The 21,945-nt window shown below is 29.3% G+C and overlaps 2 protein-coding genes and 2 long non-coding RNA genes across 7 annotated transcripts; 1 reads left to right on the forward strand and 3 right to left on the reverse strand.

Annotated features, from left to right (window-relative positions):
- Positions 1-1,618: 1,618 nt before the first annotated feature.
- LOC112744236 (F-box/kelch-repeat protein At3g23880) lies at positions 1,619-3,333 on the reverse strand. Of its 2 annotated transcripts, XM_025793795.3 has the most exons (3): positions 3,008-3,322; positions 2,152-2,566; positions 1,619-1,906 (listed from the first exon to the last, which is right to left on the reverse strand). In XM_025793795.3, the coding sequence occupies exons 1-3, from the start codon at positions 3,275-3,277 to the stop codon at positions 1,863-1,865; spliced, it is 729 nt and encodes a 242-aa protein (XP_025649580.1). In that variant the 5' UTR covers positions 3,278-3,322; the 3' UTR covers positions 1,619-1,862. The 2 variants fall into 2 exon arrangements, with proteins under 2 accessions (XP_025649580.1, XP_025649579.1); XM_025793794.3 differs by having other exon boundaries at positions 2,152-3,333.
- A 1,303-nt stretch (positions 3,334-4,636) lies between these two features.
- On the forward strand, positions 4,637-7,846 carry LOC112744237 (uncharacterized). The gene is made up of 2 exons (XR_003172716.3): positions 4,637-5,585; positions 7,639-7,846. It is a non-coding gene; the product is annotated as an uncharacterized lncRNA (long non-coding RNA).
- A 3,454-nt stretch (positions 7,847-11,300) lies between these two features.
- Positions 11,301-11,955, reverse strand: LOC112743234 (F-box/kelch-repeat protein At3g23880-like). The gene is made up of 2 exons (XM_025792451.1): positions 11,424-11,955; positions 11,301-11,323 (listed from the first exon to the last, which is right to left on the reverse strand). Exons 1-2 carry the CDS (start codon positions 11,953-11,955, stop codon positions 11,301-11,303), a joined length of 555 nt encoding a protein of 184 aa, XP_025648236.1.
- A 7,221-nt stretch (positions 11,956-19,176) lies between these two features.
- Positions 19,177-20,868, reverse strand: LOC112744238 (uncharacterized). 3 transcript variants are annotated; one of them, XR_011871397.1, is made up of 3 exons: positions 20,583-20,868; positions 20,127-20,299; positions 19,177-19,468 (listed from the first exon to the last, which is right to left on the reverse strand). It is a non-coding gene; the product is annotated as an uncharacterized lncRNA (long non-coding RNA). The 3 variants fall into 3 exon arrangements; XR_011871396.1 differs by having other exon boundaries at positions 20,590-20,863; XR_003172717.3 differs by lacking the exon at positions 20,583-20,868 and having other exon boundaries at positions 20,127-20,339.
- Positions 20,869-21,945: the final 1,077 nt, after the last annotated feature.

Consider the following 21,945-nt stretch of genomic DNA (forward strand, 5'->3'; position numbering starts at 1 on the left):
AAAGACAATGAATTAGTGTATTTTGTGTCCATCCTAATAGAAAAGACACAGAAAATACTAACAAAAAATATAATTTATTTTTTATTTTTTCTTTCATTATTTTTATTAATTTTTTATAATTATATTTTTATTATTATATTTTTTCTTCTCAAAATTTTTTAATAATAAAAATAAAAATAAATTAAATTTTTATAATTTGTTCTATTTTATTACCAAACAAAATATAAGAATAATAAATTTTATGTCTCTGTCTTTTATGTCTTGTTATTTATTATCAGCCTTATAGTAGCATAAAAACTTGTATTATATAATTAACTTTTTTTTAAGAAACTAAGTAGTACATGGACAAATTATTGGTAAAGAGCTGATATCCATGCATTATGGTAATTTTACCTAACGGATTTTAGTAACATTTAAACAACCTAAATTATATATGTATGTATGTGTGGTGACTTTTAAAAAGTCCACCCTTTTAAATAAAATGCTCACTTTTGAGGATGAACATTATTGTAAAAGCTAGTTTCCATATGATGATGATACACAAGTGTTGAGTGGTGGGTATGACTTATCTAAAAGCATGTATATTAGAAGTGCATATATAATAATGATGCAAACTTTGCTTAAAAGCCTTGGGATTTTGCTTTTGGAAGTGGGAGTAAAATATATTGTGAATCTCTTTTCAATTCCTAACAAGATCAAATTTCAACAAACTATATATATATATAGGACTAGGCAACAGCATGTTGGTTGATTATTAATGTTATATATATGGTGGTGGAATAATTCTATTTGTATTGGTCAATTCTACTGTACTCTTACCTTTATTATTTTATATTACCACTACATTTTTTTTTTGTTCTATTTGATTTTTTCAGTATTTATAATCTGTTAAACATTTGATTAAAAATAGGTCACATGTATAAACTCTTAACATTGATTTTCTTTAATAGATTTCATATCCAAAATCTTAAATATGAAAAGAGTTCATTTGTCTCTGATAAAAATAAAATACAAAAAATAAAGTCATTTATCATATTTTAAAATGACAAGTTGGTCTTTCATTATTTAGGCTAAGTTAACAAAGTAAAAATATTTTCTTACATGTATAATATGCTTAATTTCTTTTATGGTTGATATTGCTGCTGCTCTTGACAGAAACAAGGTAACAACAGTTTTACGGTTCTAATAGATGTGCATTTTTATGTGAGATTCATTCTTGTATAATATGCTTGTGTCCAATACCTACCATAGTATATATTTACACGCGAGTAAAACTGCTTTGAATGTATACCTGATTACTTGAAGTGTTGTTTAGGTCCCATCGTTGCCTTCGTCCATTGATATATTTTTTACTTCTCCCTTGCAATTAGTATATAGAAACAAGATAACTTCAAACTAAATAGAAGAATTTATCTATTTAAAAAAATGCTTAAGCCAGTTCAAACCAAATCAATAAAAATCTAGCACATTCTGACATATGATTGTTCTTTAACATTTAAGCATTCCTTACCTCATCTCTAGCTATTAAACAACCAAAAGAAAAAGAAAATGGAAGGAGCTAGTAAGTTAAGTAGTCTTTTTTGTAATGATACTTGGATAGAAGCCAAGGAGAAACAGGGAAAGAAACAGCTACACAAGACTGTTATTACTTAATTAGTGTCCACAGCATAACTAACAAAGCGAAATTTGGAAAGAAAACCATACTTCCAAAGAAAAATAAAATTGAAGGTTTTCAATCTTCTTCATGCTCAACTTGTTAATCCTACAATTTATTTAAAACTCTAAATTGTTCGCCTGTATGTTCGTTGTCCACTGATATGCTTGCTCCATATTCTCTTCCTTTATTTGACCCCATTGTCATTCTAATCTTTGGCAACATCATCATGTTGTTCAAAACATTCTTGGCCTGCAAAGAAGATCAGCGGGTAAAGGTCACAGCTTTATACATGAAAACATAGCTAAACCTTAAGCCTCACCATAAGACTGGACTGTAAGAAGCAAGAAAGTGATTAATGATAAATTGTAATTTCATACCATCAATAGTCAAATCTCATATCTGAATGCAACTTTATGCATGATACATCTTGCTTGGTACTTTTTCAATAATCACAAAGCAACAGGGTGCAAAGCATAGGAGAATAGTTTACATACCAGTTTTCTTCTTCTTATCCCTATCCTTAATGTCACCGGGCAATGGCAAGAGACTCTCTGTATATACACAGAAACTAAAAGAGAAGTAACAATATGGAGAAAGAGGTGGAGGAGAATGATTTAGAAGCTCTCCCCTGACGTTATATTTGCCAAACCTTATCTTGGAATATATCGGAGTAAAATTTAGCGCAATAATGTCACTTCCATTGGATGTGCATACAGGCATACCATAAGGAATCTCATATATTAAAATCCAAGATGACGGCACTTTGTATTCTTTCATAACCCATATCTTAGTTTTATTGTTGTCAACGTCATTCCAATACAAGGCTAGGCACCCTCCTAATACGATGAGATTAATGGGATGACACCCTTCAAGTTGTTTTGGTATAGATATCTCGGAGAAACTCCTTTCCTTCAAATCAAAGATAAGAATACCATCATCAATGTAATCTTCATCAGATCTAGAGTAACACAACCAATGAATAGCGCCATGTAAGAAAAACCCAGAAAGTTTCTGCTTCGGCCACCTACACATGGATTTGGGGAGTGCGGCATCGAGATTAATCCATGAATTGGTTCTCAACGAAAAGCAAACTAAGCGGTGTTGGTTGTAACGATTATCAAGCCAAGATAGAACTATTAAATAGTCATCTCGTGATGCATCGAAACCAAATCCATATCGAATTGCATCATTGTGCGGGAGGTTAATACGAGAGTAAGATATTGTTTTGCTGGATCCAGTGACTGGGTTCCATATAACAAAATTTGGTTTTTCGTTTAAGAGAAGAAAGCCTCTGCAGGATCCTATGGTACGAAAATCATAACGTGGCATGATGATGGAAGGGAGAGATACCTCTTTCTGTGTTGGAACATGAAATAGCGTGTCGAGCTGAACACAGTAAGCATTAGTATTGTCTTTTAGGACGAAGAAGTGCGAATGGGAAGATGCGGCAGAAATTACGTTGTAATGTGATTCGGCGAAGTCTGGATGGGAAATGAGAGAGTGCCAAAGTTTTGAAATGAATCTGAGGCGAAGCAGGTCTTCGGCGGGTACCCTTAGAAGGATTCGGTGAATGAGCTTCGGAGGGAGGATGTCATTCATGCCCATGTGCTTCCTCTCCATGTTTCTTCTCTTATTGTTTTGTGGTTAGGGTTGTGCCTTGTGAGCTGTGACAATTCAATTCACATGTGATCTCCCATTTTATATATAGTTAATTTTATGGTCTCTTTTATTCGGTGTCTAATTTTAATTTAATTTATTTTTTATAATAATTTTTAAATATTTAAATTTTTTAAATTTTTATATTGTTAAATTTAAAATTAATTATTTAATTTTTTTTAGTAATTAGACAATAAATTGTAGGGCAAATTACACTATTAAATCAAAATAGAGAAAAAATTACATGATTCAATTAAAGCTAAAAATGTAACATGGATCAATCAAAAGCCTGTTTTTATGTAATTCGAATCAAATTAATTCCAATTACAAACCAACAGTAATTGGAAGTTGATCGATTCGAAATATGTAGCCAAAATTCGTATATAATTCGACCCTACCTGATTTGAATTATACATGCAAGTTGACACAGCTTGTAAGCCCCAGATTTTTAGAAAATAAATTATGAATTATTTATAATTATATATATGATTTTCTTTAAAATGGTTATGAGACTTCATATTTTAAATTAATTTGGTCTTATACAACTTTCAATTATAATTAGATATTTTTTTTATTTACTAAAATTAATGGTTTGTGCTAATTAAAATTAAGAGTTTGAGTGATTGAAGATGAAAGAGAATTTTGTATATAATTTAAATTGAAATAATTTAAAGTTTTGATTAATATTATGAATTAAAAAAAATTTATTTATTTATCTATAATTTTAAATTAAAGTATTTAATTACAAATAATTTGTAATTTGAAAAATAAAATAGTATTCTTAAAATTAATTATATTTATTAAATTGGGTTTTAAATCAAACTCTACTCAAATTCCTAAATTCCCAATTTTAAACCCTAATTTCACTAACCCTAACTAGGGGTGGCAACGGGGCGGGTAAGGGCGGGTTTTTGCTCTACCCGACCCCGCCCCGCCCTACAAAAAATTCGCATGAAACCTGCCCCCACCCTACCCGCGGGTAGTAAAATGTTAAACCCTAACCCGCCCCTGTGGATACCTGCCCCGCCCCTACCTGCTCCTATAATTATTAAATCTAACAAATAAAATAAAATTTTAAAAATTAGATAACCACCATTTACGTACATAACATAAATTAAAGTAAAAATTTATATATAATATAATATTATTAATTATTTTACTAATTATTTTATATATGTTACACATATTATATATTAAAAATATATATATTTATATATATCTTATATATACCGGGGTGGGTAAGGGCGGATTTAGCCTAAACCCGACTCCGCCCCGCCCCGCACAAGAACCCGCCCGGTGTGGGGGCGGGTAATTATCCGCCCCGAGCGGGTAGGGGTGGGGTGGGTACCCACGGGTTCGGGTAGTGTTGCCACCCTGTCCCTAACCCCTCTCACCCAAATCACACACGTAATCCCTCTCCACACTTGTTCGTCCCTCTGAGTGCCACGCTCACTCACCCCCGCTACTCCCTTTCCCAGATATACACGCACAGACACAGCTCACAAACAACAAAAACACACACACACACACTGTGAATCAGAGAAATAAGAGGGAAGAAAGAAAGGGGAAGAAGAGAGAAGAGAGGAAGGAGGCGTCACTGCCTGTTGCCGCCGAGCCTGCTCCACCGCCGATCATCACGCTCTGCTGCAGCCATCGCATGCATCGCCGTCCAACGAGCGCCGCCGGCCCGTCACCTCCATGGTTGGGTTGTCGTGGCCGTCAAGTCCAGACGAGAGAGGGGAGATGCGGGACTAAAACCCCAACGAGCCGAGAAGAATCAGCGCTGCCGCTGCACCGCTCGTGGATCCTATTGCCGCCGCTGAAGGTTCCGATCGTTCAACTCGTTGCTTCCGTTGCCTCGCTGCAGATCCGTCACCCCTGTCGTCGTTGGAAAAACAGAACCACAAGAGAGAGAGACGCGGTAAGAGAGGTAGGGTCGTGCTCGGACGTCATCACTGGAGGACTGAATGGAGAAGCTCGCCAGTTCTGCTTCTACTTCTAGTTTCTGGAATATGAGAAAACGTCATTGCCGCTGCTGTTTGTTGGGTTTAAGATCGTTGCTGCTGCTCTTGCTCTGTTCTGCCTCTGCTTCTAGTTTCGTAGTTGCTGGAGCCTTTGCCGCCGGGAACCAATGTTGGAGCTGCTCTTGATGATTCTGATGCTGCTACGTAAGTTCCGAGCTGTTGTGTTGTTGCCAGAGGAAGGGAACTCATAGGAAAAATGTCCCCGAGGCTGCTGTTTGGCTTGGTTACGTTGTTAATGCGACACTGAGGTAGGGGATATTTTATTAAATTAAATATTTTAAACTTTGAATGTCTAAGAAGTTTACTGAATAATTGCAAATATATGAATGCTTGATCTATGATGGATTTTGGATGCAGAGTGAATGTGTGACTGGTTATGTCTCTTGGTGGTTTTATGTGGTTTGAGATCTTGGTTAAAAGAACGTGTATGTTGGTGTGAAAGTTCACTGAAAATGTATTGGGTGTTTGTAATTGTGAAAGCATGTTTTGTTCTTCGTTTGAAATATGTTTGAATGATAACTTTAAAGACGCTTAGTAATGCTGATTTTGGTTTTTAAGAACGATTTTGAGTTAAGATCGTGATTGTGACTGGATTGCTGGAAATTCTGGTTCTAATTTTTTTATGTCAGATGGTGGTTATTGAACTGTTTGTTTGATTAGGTTGTGATTGTTGTTAATTGAATATGTTAGTTTAATTGTGATATATTGAAGTAAGAGTTCTTGGGCAACTTTGGTTAGTCAAAAGAAAGTTAGAAATGTGGTTTTAGATGAATCCTAGGCTTGAATATAAGATTTGGTATGTGAGATTGTTGGAAATATTTTGTGCAGAAATCTGCATAATTGGCAGCAGAATGAATGAATCTTTGGGAGCAGTCCAGACCTAATTTTTAGATGAAATTATTTTTCTGTAAAACTTTAGTGTGTCTTGAATATTCCATAAAAATTTCAGGGAATTTGGCTAAGTGGTTTGGAAGGTATGATTTTTTGAAATTTAGTGATTGCTGCAGATTTTTCTGGTTTACTGGTTCTGCAGTACCAACTTCCAGACGCTATAACTTTTAATTTAAATAGAATTTTGAGTTGATTTCAAAAGGATTTTAAAGATCTATCAATCTATTTTAAGTGAGTACAAGTTTCATGTTCATATCTATTTTGTAGACTTAGATAAGTCACTTGGAAAGTCGGTTGTTTGCTGGAAACTCTGAACTGGTTTATAAAAACAGGGCTCCATTTCCAATTGATAATTAATTAATCAAATGAAGTGATATGAACCTGAAACTTGTGAATTCTGAAACTTAGGGATGTTGACTGTAATATCACCAAAATTTAGAAGCAATGGATTAGAATTGAAATTATTATGGAATTTATAGAAAACATGGCTGCTGTCCGTTTTTGGAATTTTGTAAATACAACAGCAGAATTTTAAAGTTTGTATAAAATTCAATTCTAATCCAAATTCAGTAAAACCTAACTTGAATTAAAGATTAATATCTCTAGAATTACCTTACCAACATGGTTTTAGATTAGACAAACTTAGGAATTAAAAAGGAATGTAAGTTGCCCTAAGAAAGGTTAAAGTTAAAGACATGATATTGAGAGATACAGTGAAGAGAGAAAAATGAAGAACAAGGAATGAAATAAAAGTTGAGAATTATATGGAATGGGCCTTTGTGCCGAACTGCTAATGCGAAAGTGCTCGCCTAACAGATAGCCTGAGATTGCTAATGCGGGAATGTTCGCCTAATTGATAGCACTGTTTCTTACTGTGATACACATTATTATGATGAGGCCTAATTGACACGGGTAACCGTGATGCCAAGGTGTCTAATTGACACAGTAAAGAAACCATATTCGGGGTTCGCTCCGAGTAACGTCGGGTTGCGGGTAGACAACCGATGCATGAGCTCATGGCCTGCTTAGGAGAGACATGCATCATATTGATTGCGCATTTGCATTTGGTCTTGTTTTGCTTGTTATATTTTCTCTATGATTGTGTTGCTTGACTTGTTTGTCTTATTGCAATTTGTTTGTGTGTTGATCTGTCTCTTGTGCTATTAGTTGGTGTATTGAGGTGACTGAGAATTGGGATTTGTTTTTAGTTTGAAAAGTTAAAGAAGGTAATTAAGTATATGAAGTAAGAGTAAGAAGTATTTCAAAGGTTTTAGAAAGAAGAAAATAGTTTTTATTAAGTAAAGTTAATTATTTGCATGTTAATCATTACTTTTACGGCATTTTCATTCCCTACTGAGAACTAGTGGTTTGTTCTCACCCCAAAATCTTCCACCCTTTCTAATGACACAGGTTCGGAGACTCAGTGTGAAGCTGCGGGTGATTATGAGTTTTATTTAAGTTAAGTTTATGTGTTGAGTTGTTTTTATAGAATTTTCTCGCCTTTGTTATTTAAGATTTTATTTTATACAGAGGGATAGGAGTTATAACTGAATTTTATTTGAATTTTTCTGTATAATATTTATTATTATTAATAACTATGTGACTAGTATTTCTTGGAGATCTTTGGTATATGATTTTAATTAATAGAAACAAAAGATTTCGGCTTTTTTCTAAAAATTGAAACGCGAAATCGAACTAAAGGCTCAATATTAAATAGTAAATAAGGAAAACGGGTCAGTAACGCCTTGCTTTTGGTACGATCATGACGTGCTAAAAGTTAGGGTGTTACAAGAGTAGTTCGAATTACACTAACTCGAATTATAGGGAATGCCATTCGAATTACACTAAAAGATAAAATTATCAAGTATATTGACCAGCTCAATGTTAATCAGATTTTTTATTTCTATTATAAAATATAAAAAAAATTAATTCTAAAAAAATCATGTTATTTTTTAGGATTTAATTTTTGTTGTTGTGTTTTTATAAAGTTTAAACAAAATTTACTAATTACATTGACTAAACTTATTTATTTACGTAAAATTTGTTTATGAATTCAGCAAACTTGTTTACGTTTTAATACGATTTGAATTGTATTAGTATATTTTTATTTTTAATCAATTTAATTTTATTTAAACAATTAGATTTTTAAATTATGAAATTTGTATTAGTTTGTAATTTAAAATTTAAATAGCTATAATTTAAATTAATGATTTATAAAATTATATGTATTCGTACTATTGTACTCATATGATTAATTATATTTATTTAATTTTAAAAAAAAATAATAATAGTTAATTTTTAACTAACAAATAAATACACTTATATTATGTTTAAATTAAAAATTTTTAAATAAATGAACTCTTATTATTTTAATTTTTTAATTTAAATAAACATATTCGTATTATTTTAAATAAAATTTAAAATTAATATAAGTAAGTTTATTTAAAATTTAAAATTTTAATATTTTAAATAAACATACTTTTACTATTTTAAAATTTTTTAAATTTAAATAAATGTACTCATGTTATTTTAGATAAGTATATTCTTTTAATTTGAAAATAATATGAATGTATTTAAATAAAAAAAATTAACCACGGTTATTTTTTTCTAAATCGAATAAATATAATTAATCATATGAGTATAATAATACGAATACATACAATTTTATAAATTATTAATTTAAATTATATCTATTTAAATTTAAATTACAAACTAATACAAATTTTATAATTTAAAATTCTAATTATTTAAATAAAATTAAATTGATTAAAAATAAAAATATACTAATACAATTCAAATCGTATTAAAACGTAAATAAGTTTGTTGAATCCATCAACAAACTTTACGTAAATAAATAAATTTAGTCAATGTGATAGGTAAATTGTGTGCAAACTTTATGAAAACACACGATAAAAAATTAAATCCTAAAAATTAACATGATTTTTTTTTGAGAATTAATTTTTTTTATATTTTATAATAGAAATAAAAAATCTTATTAACATTGAGCTGGTCTAATATATTGGATAATTTTCTTTTTTTAGTGTAATTCGAATTAGTGTAATTCGAACTACCCTGGGTCAACCTGCATGCATAATTCGAATCAAGTAGGTTTGAATTACGTACGAATTTTGGCTGCATATTTCGAATTGATCAACTTCGAATTACTGTTGGTTTATAATTCGAATTAGTTTGATTCAAATTACATAGAAACATACTTCTGGTTGATCCATTTTTTACTTTGGTTGAATCATGTAATTTCTCCTCCACTGGTTTAATAGTGTGATTTGCCCTAATTTTTAGGTACCATCACAAACACTTTATATATTTTCATAATCAATCATATAAAAATAGAAAATTATTTAGATAAAGATGGTTAAAACATTTTTTTAAAGACGTTTTTTAATAATTAAAATTTAATATATATAATCGATTAAATTGTGTTATTTTTGTTAAAATTAGACCAGACAAATTAGTTTGATCAAAAAATCAGTGAACCAAACTTTGAACCGATCTAAATTAATATTCTGTTTTTATAAAAAAAAATGACTACAATATTCTTATTATAAAAAATGATTAAAATACCACTATTATGTATATATTAATTTTGAAAACACTAAATCCTAATCCTATAATGCCATAGAGAGAAGAGAAGGATTAGGATTTAGAGTTCTCATTTATATATATATATATATATATATATAATAGAAATATTTTAGTTATTTTCTATAATAAGGGTATTTTAGTCATTTTTTATAAAAAAATATTAATTTAGACAGGTCCAAAGTTTGATTTACTGATTTTTTAGTCAAACTGATTTGTCCGGTTTAATTTTGACAAAAATAATACGATTTAATCGATTACGTGTGTTAAACTTTAATTGCTAGAAAATATTATTAAAAAATATATTTTAGGTGTTTTTATATGAGTGGCTCCTATAAAAATAAAGTGTGATATCCCATTTTATAAAAATGCTATTTACACACTAAAATCAGTTACTAAAACTAACCATTATATATTTGTGTATAAATATGTGTAGATTAACTAATTCTAAGTGTGTATTTGTATATTCTATATTAGTGATTAATTTTAGTAGTAGATTTTAATATAAACCTAGCATGGTTGCTCATTTTAAATTTTTTAAGTAGAATTAAAAATAAAAATAAAAATATTAAACAATAAAAAATTACATCTTACCAAAAAAAATTTAAGAAGATCTATTTTCACATATATTACTATTACTACAATAACATGCATTCAATCACTTTTCTTCTTTAAATTGTATTTTTAATAAAAGTTAGCTGACAAATGATAATCATAAGTTGGAATCTTAAACATACATTTTCTCTGGAGTTTTTTTTTTTTTGGTCAAAAGCAGGTCCAATTTTACCCTTTGCACACTAAAATAGTTTTTATCTAACATTTTCCACCTCATCATCTATAGCTCTTGAAACCACAAATAAAATGCTCGACTCTTGCATCAAAATATTCAGCCATTTAATCAAGATATTGATTCATATATCTTAGTTGGACAAGAAGAAAAATTGAAGAAAAGCATCTATGTAAATTTCCCCAAACAAGAAGGTCATATAAAAAAATACATAACAAAATAGACATTTTTTCCCTACAACCGAGGGAAAAAGAAAGTTTAGTGTTTTTTTAAGAACTTTAACTTCAAAAATTTCAAACTAAAGATCTAAACAAAATTAACTTGATGCTCAGTGTGCTATAAATCCCAAAAGCCAATGCACCTTGCAGCACCTCACACTAGATAGTATAAAACTAACTTAGATCCTTCTCAATTCTCGTACAAAACAAACGTATGACTAGTTTTTATGATATAGAATTAAAAATGGTTATGCGAAAAGGTCTCAGATACAAACGTACGCCTCTATGTTCGTTGTTCACTAATATGCTTGCTCCATATTCTCTTCCTTTATTTGACTCCATTGTGATTCTAATCTTTGACAACAACATGTTTTTCAAAACATTCTTGGCGAGATCAATGGCCTGCAAATTAAAGAAGATCAGCGGGTAAAAGTCACGGCTTCAGACATGAAAACATAAGCTAAACCTTAAGCCTCACCATAAGACTGGACTGTAAGAAGCAAGAAAGTGATTAATGATTTCCTAAACATTGATAAATTGAAAGAAACAGGTATAATAGGGTGCAAAGCATAGGAGAATAGTTTACATACCAGTTTTCTTCTTCTTATCCCTATCCTTAATGTCACCGGGAAGTGGAAAGAGACTCTCTGTGTATACATAGAAACCACTAAAGAAGTAATAATATTGAGAACGAGGTAGAGGAGAATAATTTAGAAGCTCTCCACTGACGTTATATTTGACAAATCTTAACTTGTAATCCGGCAGAGTAAAATTTAGCGCAGTAATGTCACTTCCATTGGACATGTATAGAGGCCAATTGTTACCATAAGGAATCTCATACATTAAAATCCAAGATGACGGCACTTTATATTCTTTCATAACCCATATCTCAGTTTTATGATTGTCATGTGAATACAAAGCTAGGCACTCTCCTAGTGTGATGAGATAAATGGGGTAACACCCAACGAGTTGTTTTGGCATAGATATCTTTGAGAAACTCCTTTCCTTCAAATCAAAGATAAGAATATCATCATCAATGTAATCTTCACTAGAATAACACAACCAATGAATAGCGCCATGTAAGAACAACTCAGAACGTTTCTGCTGCTTACACCTACCCATGGTTGTGGGGAGTGCTGCATCGAGATTAATCCATGAATTGGTTCTCAACGAAAAGCAATCTAAGTGGTGTTGGTTGTAACTATTATCATGCCAAGATAGAACTATTAAATAGTCATCACGTGATGCATCGAAACCAAATCCATATCGAAATGCATCATCGGGCTGGATCTCTGAGGCGATATGAGAGTAAGATATTGTTTTGCTGGATCCGGTCAGTGAATTCCATATAACAAGAAAATTAGCTGGTTTTTCCTCTAAGAGAAGAAAGCCTCTGCAGGATCCCAGGAGACGAAAAAGAGAACATGGCGTCTTCCTGGAAGGGAGAGATACCTCTTTGAATGTTGGTGGTGTTGCTACTCGATTGATTGGAATTGATATACACTCGATTCAATTTTGCAAGGCATGTGGGATTTTTTTTATTCAATCGATTGAAGTTTGGGAAGCCTGAATTTCAATCGATTGATTTGTGCATCCAATCGATTAAATTTGTACAAAACATGATATATTTTTTCAATCCATATGTAACTAGATTAATAATAAAATTATGATCAATTAATATTGCAAAATATTTATTACAATTAATGAAATATTTAATTTGTTATTGTTTTAGTTTTTATTCTCAGCAAACATGATAGATGAATGATAAAATAATAATTTATAAAATAAAAAATAAATTTTATAATTAAATAATATAAAAAGGACTAATTTATAATTAAAATTAAATAAGGACCATTTAACAGTTATTAAAAAAACTTAAAAAATATATTTTGTTATGGAACCATTTAATGGTTCAAACGTTCTGCGACTATCGAATCCGGTGCCTAGTAGGTTTGTTTAGCTTTTAGGTCACTTCAGCACAAGGCTTTGGAGGGAGGCAAGATTTTAAAATCTCACTAGAATATGAAATCACATAATCTTAATTTTTTCGTGACAGAGAAATATGCGCCTGCTCAATTGCAAGTGTGCCTGCATTAGCCAGACTTATCCATATATCACGATTTTCACCTTCATATAAAATGATGGCACCATCACCTCTAACAACACGTAATATCAGCAACAGAAGTGGTGGAACTATAGAAATATTTGGAACGGTTACATTCTTCAACTTTGGAGATCCACAAGATCGAAAAGGGTCAAAAAGGACAAGCCCTTGGGTGGCCCCAAGAAGCAGATTGTCAACCTCTTTAAAAAGATCCTCGTAATAACACCAAAACAATGAACAATGCACCCAGGAATTGTAACCGGCTCCACTAATATTGGAATGCCTGATAAGGTGATCACTTTTAATGAATTTGGCAAGAGTTTTACACTCATGGAAAAGCATCTAAGTTTCCTTAATGAACAGATAGGTATATCAACCCTTAAATCAAAGCCACATGGGTTTGCCAATTCCACCATGGCTTGGATAGGCTCTCCAACAACTCAAATAAGTTCTTGCTTCTTGACATTGATTGGATCTTCTTTACTGAAGGGTGTATAAATGAATGGACCTGAAGGAGCAGAACCTGCCCACCAGTCTGATCTAGATGGATTCCTTTTTACAATGTCCATTTGTATCGGGAGGAGCAAAAAAGAATGCAACCTGAAAACAATTAGTAATCAAACTGTTACTCTTTGTTCATTTGTATTGAATAGTCATGATGTAAATTGTCAAATTGGAATTTAAATGTTTAACCGAGTAAACACTTTATAAAAGGTAAAGCAGGATCAGCACATCGTGACCCCGGTGGCAGCCTATCTACTGAATTTGAAAGGGCATTTGCAAGGCCATTTTGACCAGCAGAAGTTATTAGAAAATAGTAATGTCTGAGAAGTCGGACTGCGGCACTCCATGCAGTAAGAGGATCTCCAGCACGAACTGCAGAAAGCAGAATTTCTCTCAGCACAACCATCTGGAGAGTACTTTATTGAGACTCAAATAATGAAACTGCTGATTGGTGATAAGTTTTTCCACTATCTCCATTTTCCTTCTGTGAATAATTAATGGTATGAATTACATTAAAAATGAATTATTTTATTAAGAAAAAACTCTTCAATCTATCAATGTTGTTTTGAGTCTCTAATTTCAGTCAAAACTTTCATGCTAACTTTTCACCTTCAATAATTTATACTATGTACTTAAAAGGTTTAATTATTCTATAGGTGCCTATAATTTCACTAAATTTTCAATTAATTCTTTGTATATTTTTTTTCAATTAAGTTCTTATATATTATTTTTTTTTTAATTTAGTCCTTATTAACGTTAAATATCAAAAAAATATTAGTAAATTATGAAATTACTTGTATACCCTTAGGGACCTAATTGAAAAGAAAAAAAATATAGGGATCTAATTGAAAATTCGATAAAACCATAAATATTTAATGAAAGATATTCCTATAATCCATATTCAATGATTCTAGGACATGAAAGATATTCCTATAGTCCTTTTTATTTTGTCACTATCATTCTTTTTGCTCATCCTTAAACGCTCCTTGTTAAGTATGGAGTGTTGCACACCTTATTAGTTTATTAAATTTGAACTTTTCATTTATTATATTTTATTGGAATAGTCTGAATTTAAAAAGACAATTTGTTAATCAAGTTAACTACTTTTTTTTTTATAAAATTTGAATTTTTTTTATAAGTTTTAGATATTGGGCTAAAGTCCAAAATAAAAAAATAGCATATGAATATTAATTATAACATGTCTGTACAAAAAAAGTTACTGGGCTTTAGAATTAAAATAAATAATACATAAAAAATAAATTGAAAATTCATACACCAAATCCAGAAAAAAAGATATATTAGAATCTTAGAAAAAATAATATTAAATATATATTATAATATTAAAATTTAACTAAATTTTGTTTTGTGTAAAAAAAATATTAAATATGAACACAATAATAAAAGATTTTGTGTTATATAAATTTAATTTATATATATATATATATATATATATATATATATATATATATATATTTATATATCATGTAAAAAGCAAACAAATATATAATAATTTTATTTTGTGCGAAACAAAATTAAAACATTAAATATGAAGACAATAATAAAAGATTTTGTATTATATAAATTTAATTAAAAAAATATATACTCACTTAAAAAGCAAATAAATATATAATAATTTTATTTTGTGTGAAACAAAATTATACTATTAAATATAAGGATAAAATCATAATTAAACCAAACCTAAAACAATATTACACAATTCACACAAAAAAATATTACACAGATCACCCAAGTACATATTTCTATGTAAATCGAATGAGATACATTCGATTTGTAAATCCCATTGTAATCGATTCGATTTACTGGGTGGCTGACATGCATGCATAAATCGACTCTAAATAATTCGATTTGCATTCGTCTTGATAATTCGAATTTATTATGGAGATTTATAAATCAAATGCATCTCATTTGATTTATATAAAAATATGCACTTGGGTGATCCATGTAAGGTTTCTCTTTTTGGGTGAATTGTGTGTATTATTATTTTGGGTTTAATTTAATTATATATTATGTTCTAAATATAGACACAATGATAAAAAATTTTGTATTATATAAATTTAATTAAAAAAATAAATATACTTACGTAAAAAGCAAACAAATATATAATAATAATAATAATAATAATAATAATAATAATAATAATAATAATCTCATTAGTTATTTATTTATCTAAAGCTAAACGTAGCTTCTTAAATATAAATAAAATTATATACTGAGAGAAAGACTGAAAGATAAAAATTGAAAGACGATGCATTATATTTAGTATAAAATGTGTATAAGATTGAGTTATGTCTTAATATCTTTTTTATTTAAGATAAATATAAAGAATGAAACAAACAAAAATAATTAAATATATTTTTTTGTAAAGAAATATTTTAATATTTTAAAATTATAATATAAAATTTTAAACATAATTAAACAATTTTAATCTTAAATGAGTATTTTATTGTTTCCAAGATTAATCCTAAAAGACTATTTTAATATCTTAAAAATTAAATATAAGAGTATTTTAATGTTTTTAAAATTATTTTAAATTTTTAATTCCTAATACAACTAAATAATATGAATTAATTCTTATAAAATTACTTTAGTATTTTTAGTAACATTCAGATCTTGTTATGTTCTTATAAAAATTAATTACAAGGGTATTTTAGTTTTTATTTTTAGTTTAAATTTATAATTTATAATATAATTAAAAAATATTTATTCTCAAAAGAGTATTTTAATTTTTATTCTAAAAGGGTATTTTTAATTTTTTTTAAAGATTAATTTTAGGGCAAAAAACAGAAATAAGCCAAGGGAGAAAATAATTTACGTGAATAAGCCAAAACAAAAACTGCTTCATGAATCCACCAATGCACATTTATATGTAGTTCGAACCAGCTTGGTTTGAACTCCATTTCTACATAATTCGAACCAGCTTGGTTCGAATTACACACAAACACACGCACACGCTAATTCGAATCAGCTTGGTTGGAATTACACACAGTAATTCATGGTATAATTCGAATTATGCTGTTAAAAATTTAATAATTTACTAAAAAAATTTATTAAAAAATTTATTAAAAAAATTAATAATTTAAAAATTAAAAAATATATATTTTATTTCATACGTTAAAAAAAAGCTAACAAAATATTTAATTACGAGACTTCTTTAAAATATTAATGAGCTATCAATTCGAATTCCATACAATACTTTTCTGTCAATTTTTAATAGCTCATGAATATTTTTTAATAAATTTTTTTAAATTATACTACAAAAAATATTTTATCCTATGCAAAACAATTTTTAAAAAATGGCTTAAAAAATGTTAGGAGTACTATAAAAATTTGTAATATTATAATAACTTAGGTAAATACATGCATGTACTCAAATTTTAAATAAAATATTTTACATAGTCAATAATAATTTAGAAATGAAAGAAAATATTTTATTCCATACAAAATAATTAAAAAATATTTTATTTTATACAAAATAATTTTAAAAAATGGCTTAAAAGATGTTATGAGTACTATAAAAGTTTGTAATATTTTAGGGATTTAGGTAAAAAGATGATAAAAATATTTTTTCTATAATTTCTAAATTATTAGTGACTATGTAGAGATAATTAAATTATATGGTGAGATAATATTCTAGTGATTTAGGTAAAAATATGATAAAAATATTTTTTTTAAGTTTGTAATATTCATGATAGTTTTATAATAAATTTATTTAAATTATATGGTGAGATATTACATGATTCAAATTACGCATAGGGAAGTTCGAATCACTCTGATTCAAATTATATGGTGAGCAATTCGAATTCTATACAATACTCTTCTGCCCATTCTTGATAGCTCATAAATATTTTTTAATAAATTTATTTAAATTATACCACAAAAAAAAATTTATTCTATGCAAAATAATTTAAAAAATGGCTTAAAAAATGTTAGAAGTACTATGAAAATTTGTAATGTTCTAATGACTTAGGACATTAAAGAAATATTCTACATAATCACTAATAATTTAGAAATTATAGAAAAAATATTTTTATCATCTTTTTCCCCAAATCACTAGAATATTACAAACTTTTATAGTACTCATAACATCTTTTAAGTCATTTTTTAAAATTATTTTGTATAGAATAAAATATATTTTTTAATTATTTTGTATGGAATAAAATATTTTCTTTCATTTCTAAATTATTATTGACTATGTAGAATATTTTATTTAAAATTTGAGTACATGCATGTATTTACCTAAGTTATTATAACATTACAAATTTTTATAGTACTCCTAACATTTTTTAAGTCATTTTTTTTAAAATTGTTTTGCATAGGATAAAATATTTTTTGTAGTATAATTTTAAAAAATTTATTAAAAAAATTTATTAAAAAATATTCATGAGCTATTAAAAATGGACAGAAAAGTATTGTATGGAATTCGAATTGATAGCTCATTAATATTTTAAAGAAGTCTGTAATTAAATATTTTGTTAGCTTTTTGTTAACGTATGAAATAAAATATATATTTTTTTAATTTTTAAATTATTAATTTTTTAATAAATTTTTTAATAAATTTTTTTAGTAAATTATTAAATTTTTAACAGCATAATTCGAATTATACCATGAATTACTGCGTGTAATTCGAACCAAGCTGGTTCGAATTAGTGTGTGCATGTGTTTGTGTATAATTCGAACCAAGCTGGTTCGAATTATGTAGAAATGGAGTTCGAACCAAGCTGGTTCGAACTACATATAAATGTACATTGGTGGATTCATGAAGCAGTTTTCGTTTTGGCTTATTCACGTAAATTATTTTCTCCCTTGGCTTATTTCTGTTTTTTGCCCTTAATTTTATTTTAATATTAAATTAATATTTTTAATTTTTAATGCAATCAAAAAATTTCAAATAATCTATAAGTATAAATTAGTATTTGAAAATTAATGGAGTCATGGCACTTTTATGAAAACATGAGTTCTTTTCCAGAATCGGTTTTACGTTTGTAGTTAGCCAGCCAACAGTGACGACAGACAGCCGTCTCCCTCTTTCATGGCAGCGATTTTTCAGGCTTGAAATGTCATTCATTCATGGCAGAAGCGAAAGGAGGTGGGTTCAAAAACGTTTAAATCTATCGCGGCCAGAACGATAGTGAAAGCACCGGCAGCAGTAAAGATGTTTAAAGACATCGCTAGTAACAAAGTAATAGAGGAGTTCCATCAAGTTCCAGAGTACTTCTGGTGTTTAAAAGAGGGGATTAGTTTTTTTCAGTGTCAATTTGTTTATTCAGCCCATGACAATAAAAATAATAATAATAATAATAAATAAATTTAATTTACATGATAACTTTTGATAGTAGGTTAATTCTTAAATAGTGCTGTACTCTGTGCTGTACTCTCTACTTTGTCTGGAGTGCACTAGTTTTTGCCTTTTTCTTATTTATATACAAATTGTACCAAAAATACATTCTTTTTATTTTTTGACTTTTAAAATACCTTATCTTAAAAATATACAAAAAAAAGTAATGGATAAAATGAAACAGAAATAGAAATAGTAGTAAAAAGTATATATAAAATTCAGTTTTCATCATTCAAGTATTCATTATGATCATGTAACATTTTATATTTGTGTAGATTCATGAAATATAGTTTGTGTCTTTATCATTTCATGGTACATCATAAAAAATCACAAGGCTATGTAATTTGTGTTATTGAAATTTGAAATCTAAAAATGAAAATAATAGAAAGCATAATTTCAGCATAATATAGATAATATGAAAATCAGTTCTTGTGTTGCAACCTCTCACTCTCTGAACTAGTATAGGAATCAACAATAACATTAATAACAGCTGATTTTAAAAGAGCAGACTTGAGTTCATCAAGTGTCCCAACAAGTTAGCCTGCTTTCGTAACAAAGGAAGTCGGAGTAGGATCATCTTTGTGAAGTTCATTCATCACTTCGGGAGTTCTCCAGTCACCACTATATACACTTCCATTGTTGAAAATAATCACTACCACAAGTACCTGGTACTGAACCAATGTCCGGATTGAAAAAAGAAAGAAGGATTAAGATTCTTTTAAATATGGTTTAAGATTTTAGAATTGAATAAAAACTTAATATTAAAGAACTTCCTTCATGAATAAATGAAGCTGATAGACATCATGTTCAACAAATTCTAAATAATGGTCATATGAAGTAATCATTCTGTGTCATTTCTGTTGAGAGAAAACTTTGCCTCTTACTTGTTTAGTACGAATTTTCAATTTATATTCATGAATTGAGTTTGAGAGGTTTCAATAACACTCATAGACATCATGTTCTAACCGCAACTTTTTTGACATTATCAGCTATATCCTGAAGAAGCATTTCTCTTTGATCAAACATGAATCCATTATTTCTTCTCAAAGCAGATTATTCTCATAACCATATTAAGTTATTAACATCACAAACCATCAAATAAAGTTATGCATAACTCCAGAAAGGAAGTGATAGTATTATGAAAATGGAAAATATCAGAGAAAGAAATCAAAGCAAAAGGTTTGATTAATAGATTAATATGATGGAGATGTACTGTTTTTTTTTTTTTCTACAACAACATAATCATTCTCTCTCCCTCTTTTCTTTTTGTACAACAGAAATAATAAGGTATGAACCTAAAATCTCAAGCATAATATCCAAATTTTTTACCGGTATAATATTTTCTGTGGCTCTGTACATAGTTATCCGGCTATACTAGGGGAATCGCACGATGATGACGACTCGCCAAGAAACTCTGATCTTAGCTTCATCAATAAGCGGACAAGATAGTTTAAGCCTTTTCCATCTCGATCTCCATCCCAAAAAAAATCATGTGGCGAAGCCTCGACAAGAACAGAACCGGTGGTTGAAAGAAGCATGGTATTCATCACAGCAACAACAATCAATAATAAAGTAAATTCATAATCAGCAAAACCAATTCATATATCAATTCATCAATTCACAAAACCCTTATATATATTCATATTGTAAACCCAAACTATTATATCAAAAGAATTTAGAATTCAGTTAAACAAATAGGTATATCAAATCAATTCAGAAATCAGAAAAATTATCATTTGCTTAAAGCTGTTTCATTAACTTTGAAAAACAAAAGAAAAAACTAACCTATTACCTGTTTTAGCAGATCGACTTCAGGCAGTAAGGCGAGGTGCGGCGACGCGAGGCGCGACGCAGTGATCCACGGCCAGGGAACGCGACAGAAGCGACACACCACCGGTGGGGAGCAGAGTAGAGCTGACGCACGACCGGCGCAAAGCAGTGCAGCGCAGACCAAAGACGACGAACGACGCCGCCGCCGCCACAGCTGGAGGACAACACCAACGAATGGAGGAGAAACGCAGTGCCTTTAGAGAACAAGCACCAGTTAGGGTTCTTTATTTTTGGATAAAATGGCAGGGTAATTTTGGTATTTTGAAAAAATAGAAGTGGGTTTAATTAGCAATTCTAACTTAATTAGGAGAATATTCGATTTTTGAATAGAATATTTTGTTATTTCAAACGGTTTTGTTAGGAACTAAATTGAAAAAAAAAATTAACATCTAGAGATTCAATTGAAAAGAAAAAAAATTATAGAAACTTAATTAAAAATTTGGTAAAACTATAAAGACCTACAGAATAATTAAACCTACTTAAAATTCAAAACAAGATGCGGGGAAGGTTCAAGTAGTGCACACGTGATGTGTAAAAATAAGAAAATTCAAGTTTCAAATAAAAATGTATCTATTCAAGGCATAAGATTTTAAAAAAAGCAAGGCCTGTGTGACTAGGCAGTTCAATATTCAAAAGAGATATGGTGCATAGATAGCTCTGTTGAACCAAGTTGGGTTGGTCTAGTGGTTAGCTCACTAGTCCGCTTAAGCAAGTGTCGGGGGTTCGAATCCCGCCTTGTGCATGCAGCAATCCATTGGCCAGCGGCAAACCCTTAAATGGAGCTCAGTACCGCGACGGATTAGTCCTTGACCAAATTCACCAAGGAATCAATCCTAGTGGATTATAGCAACAAAGGCAACTGTGTCACTTGTGCTATGTAATACTAAAAAAAATCAAAACGGTGAATTGATACCAATAATAAAAATATTTTTAAAACTAAACAATTCATCAGGATTCAATCCCTCAAAATTGAATATATTAAGACAGTAAAGCAATTTTATATTTTAACGCTTAGAAAAACTTACTTCTCAAATCTTAAAAAGAACTTACTTCTCAAATCTTAAAACCTTCAAAAATTGAAAAAATTTACCAACGAATCAATCCTAGTGGATTATAGCAACAAAGGCAACTGTGTCACTTGTGCTATGTAATACTAAAAAAAATCAAAACGGTGAATTGATACCAATAATAAAAATATTTTTAAAACTAAACAATTCATCAGGATTCAATCCCTCAAAATTGAATATATTAAGACAGTAAAGCAATTTTATATTTTAACGCTTAGAAAAACAGAATTAAAATCAGTTCATTTGATGCT

Source organism: Arachis hypogaea, chromosome 14 (genome assembly GCF_003086295.3).
Source record: "Arachis hypogaea cultivar Tifrunner chromosome 14, arahy.Tifrunner.gnm2.J5K5, whole genome shotgun sequence".
Taxonomy (NCBI): domain Eukaryota; kingdom Viridiplantae; phylum Streptophyta; class Magnoliopsida; order Fabales; family Fabaceae; genus Arachis; species Arachis hypogaea.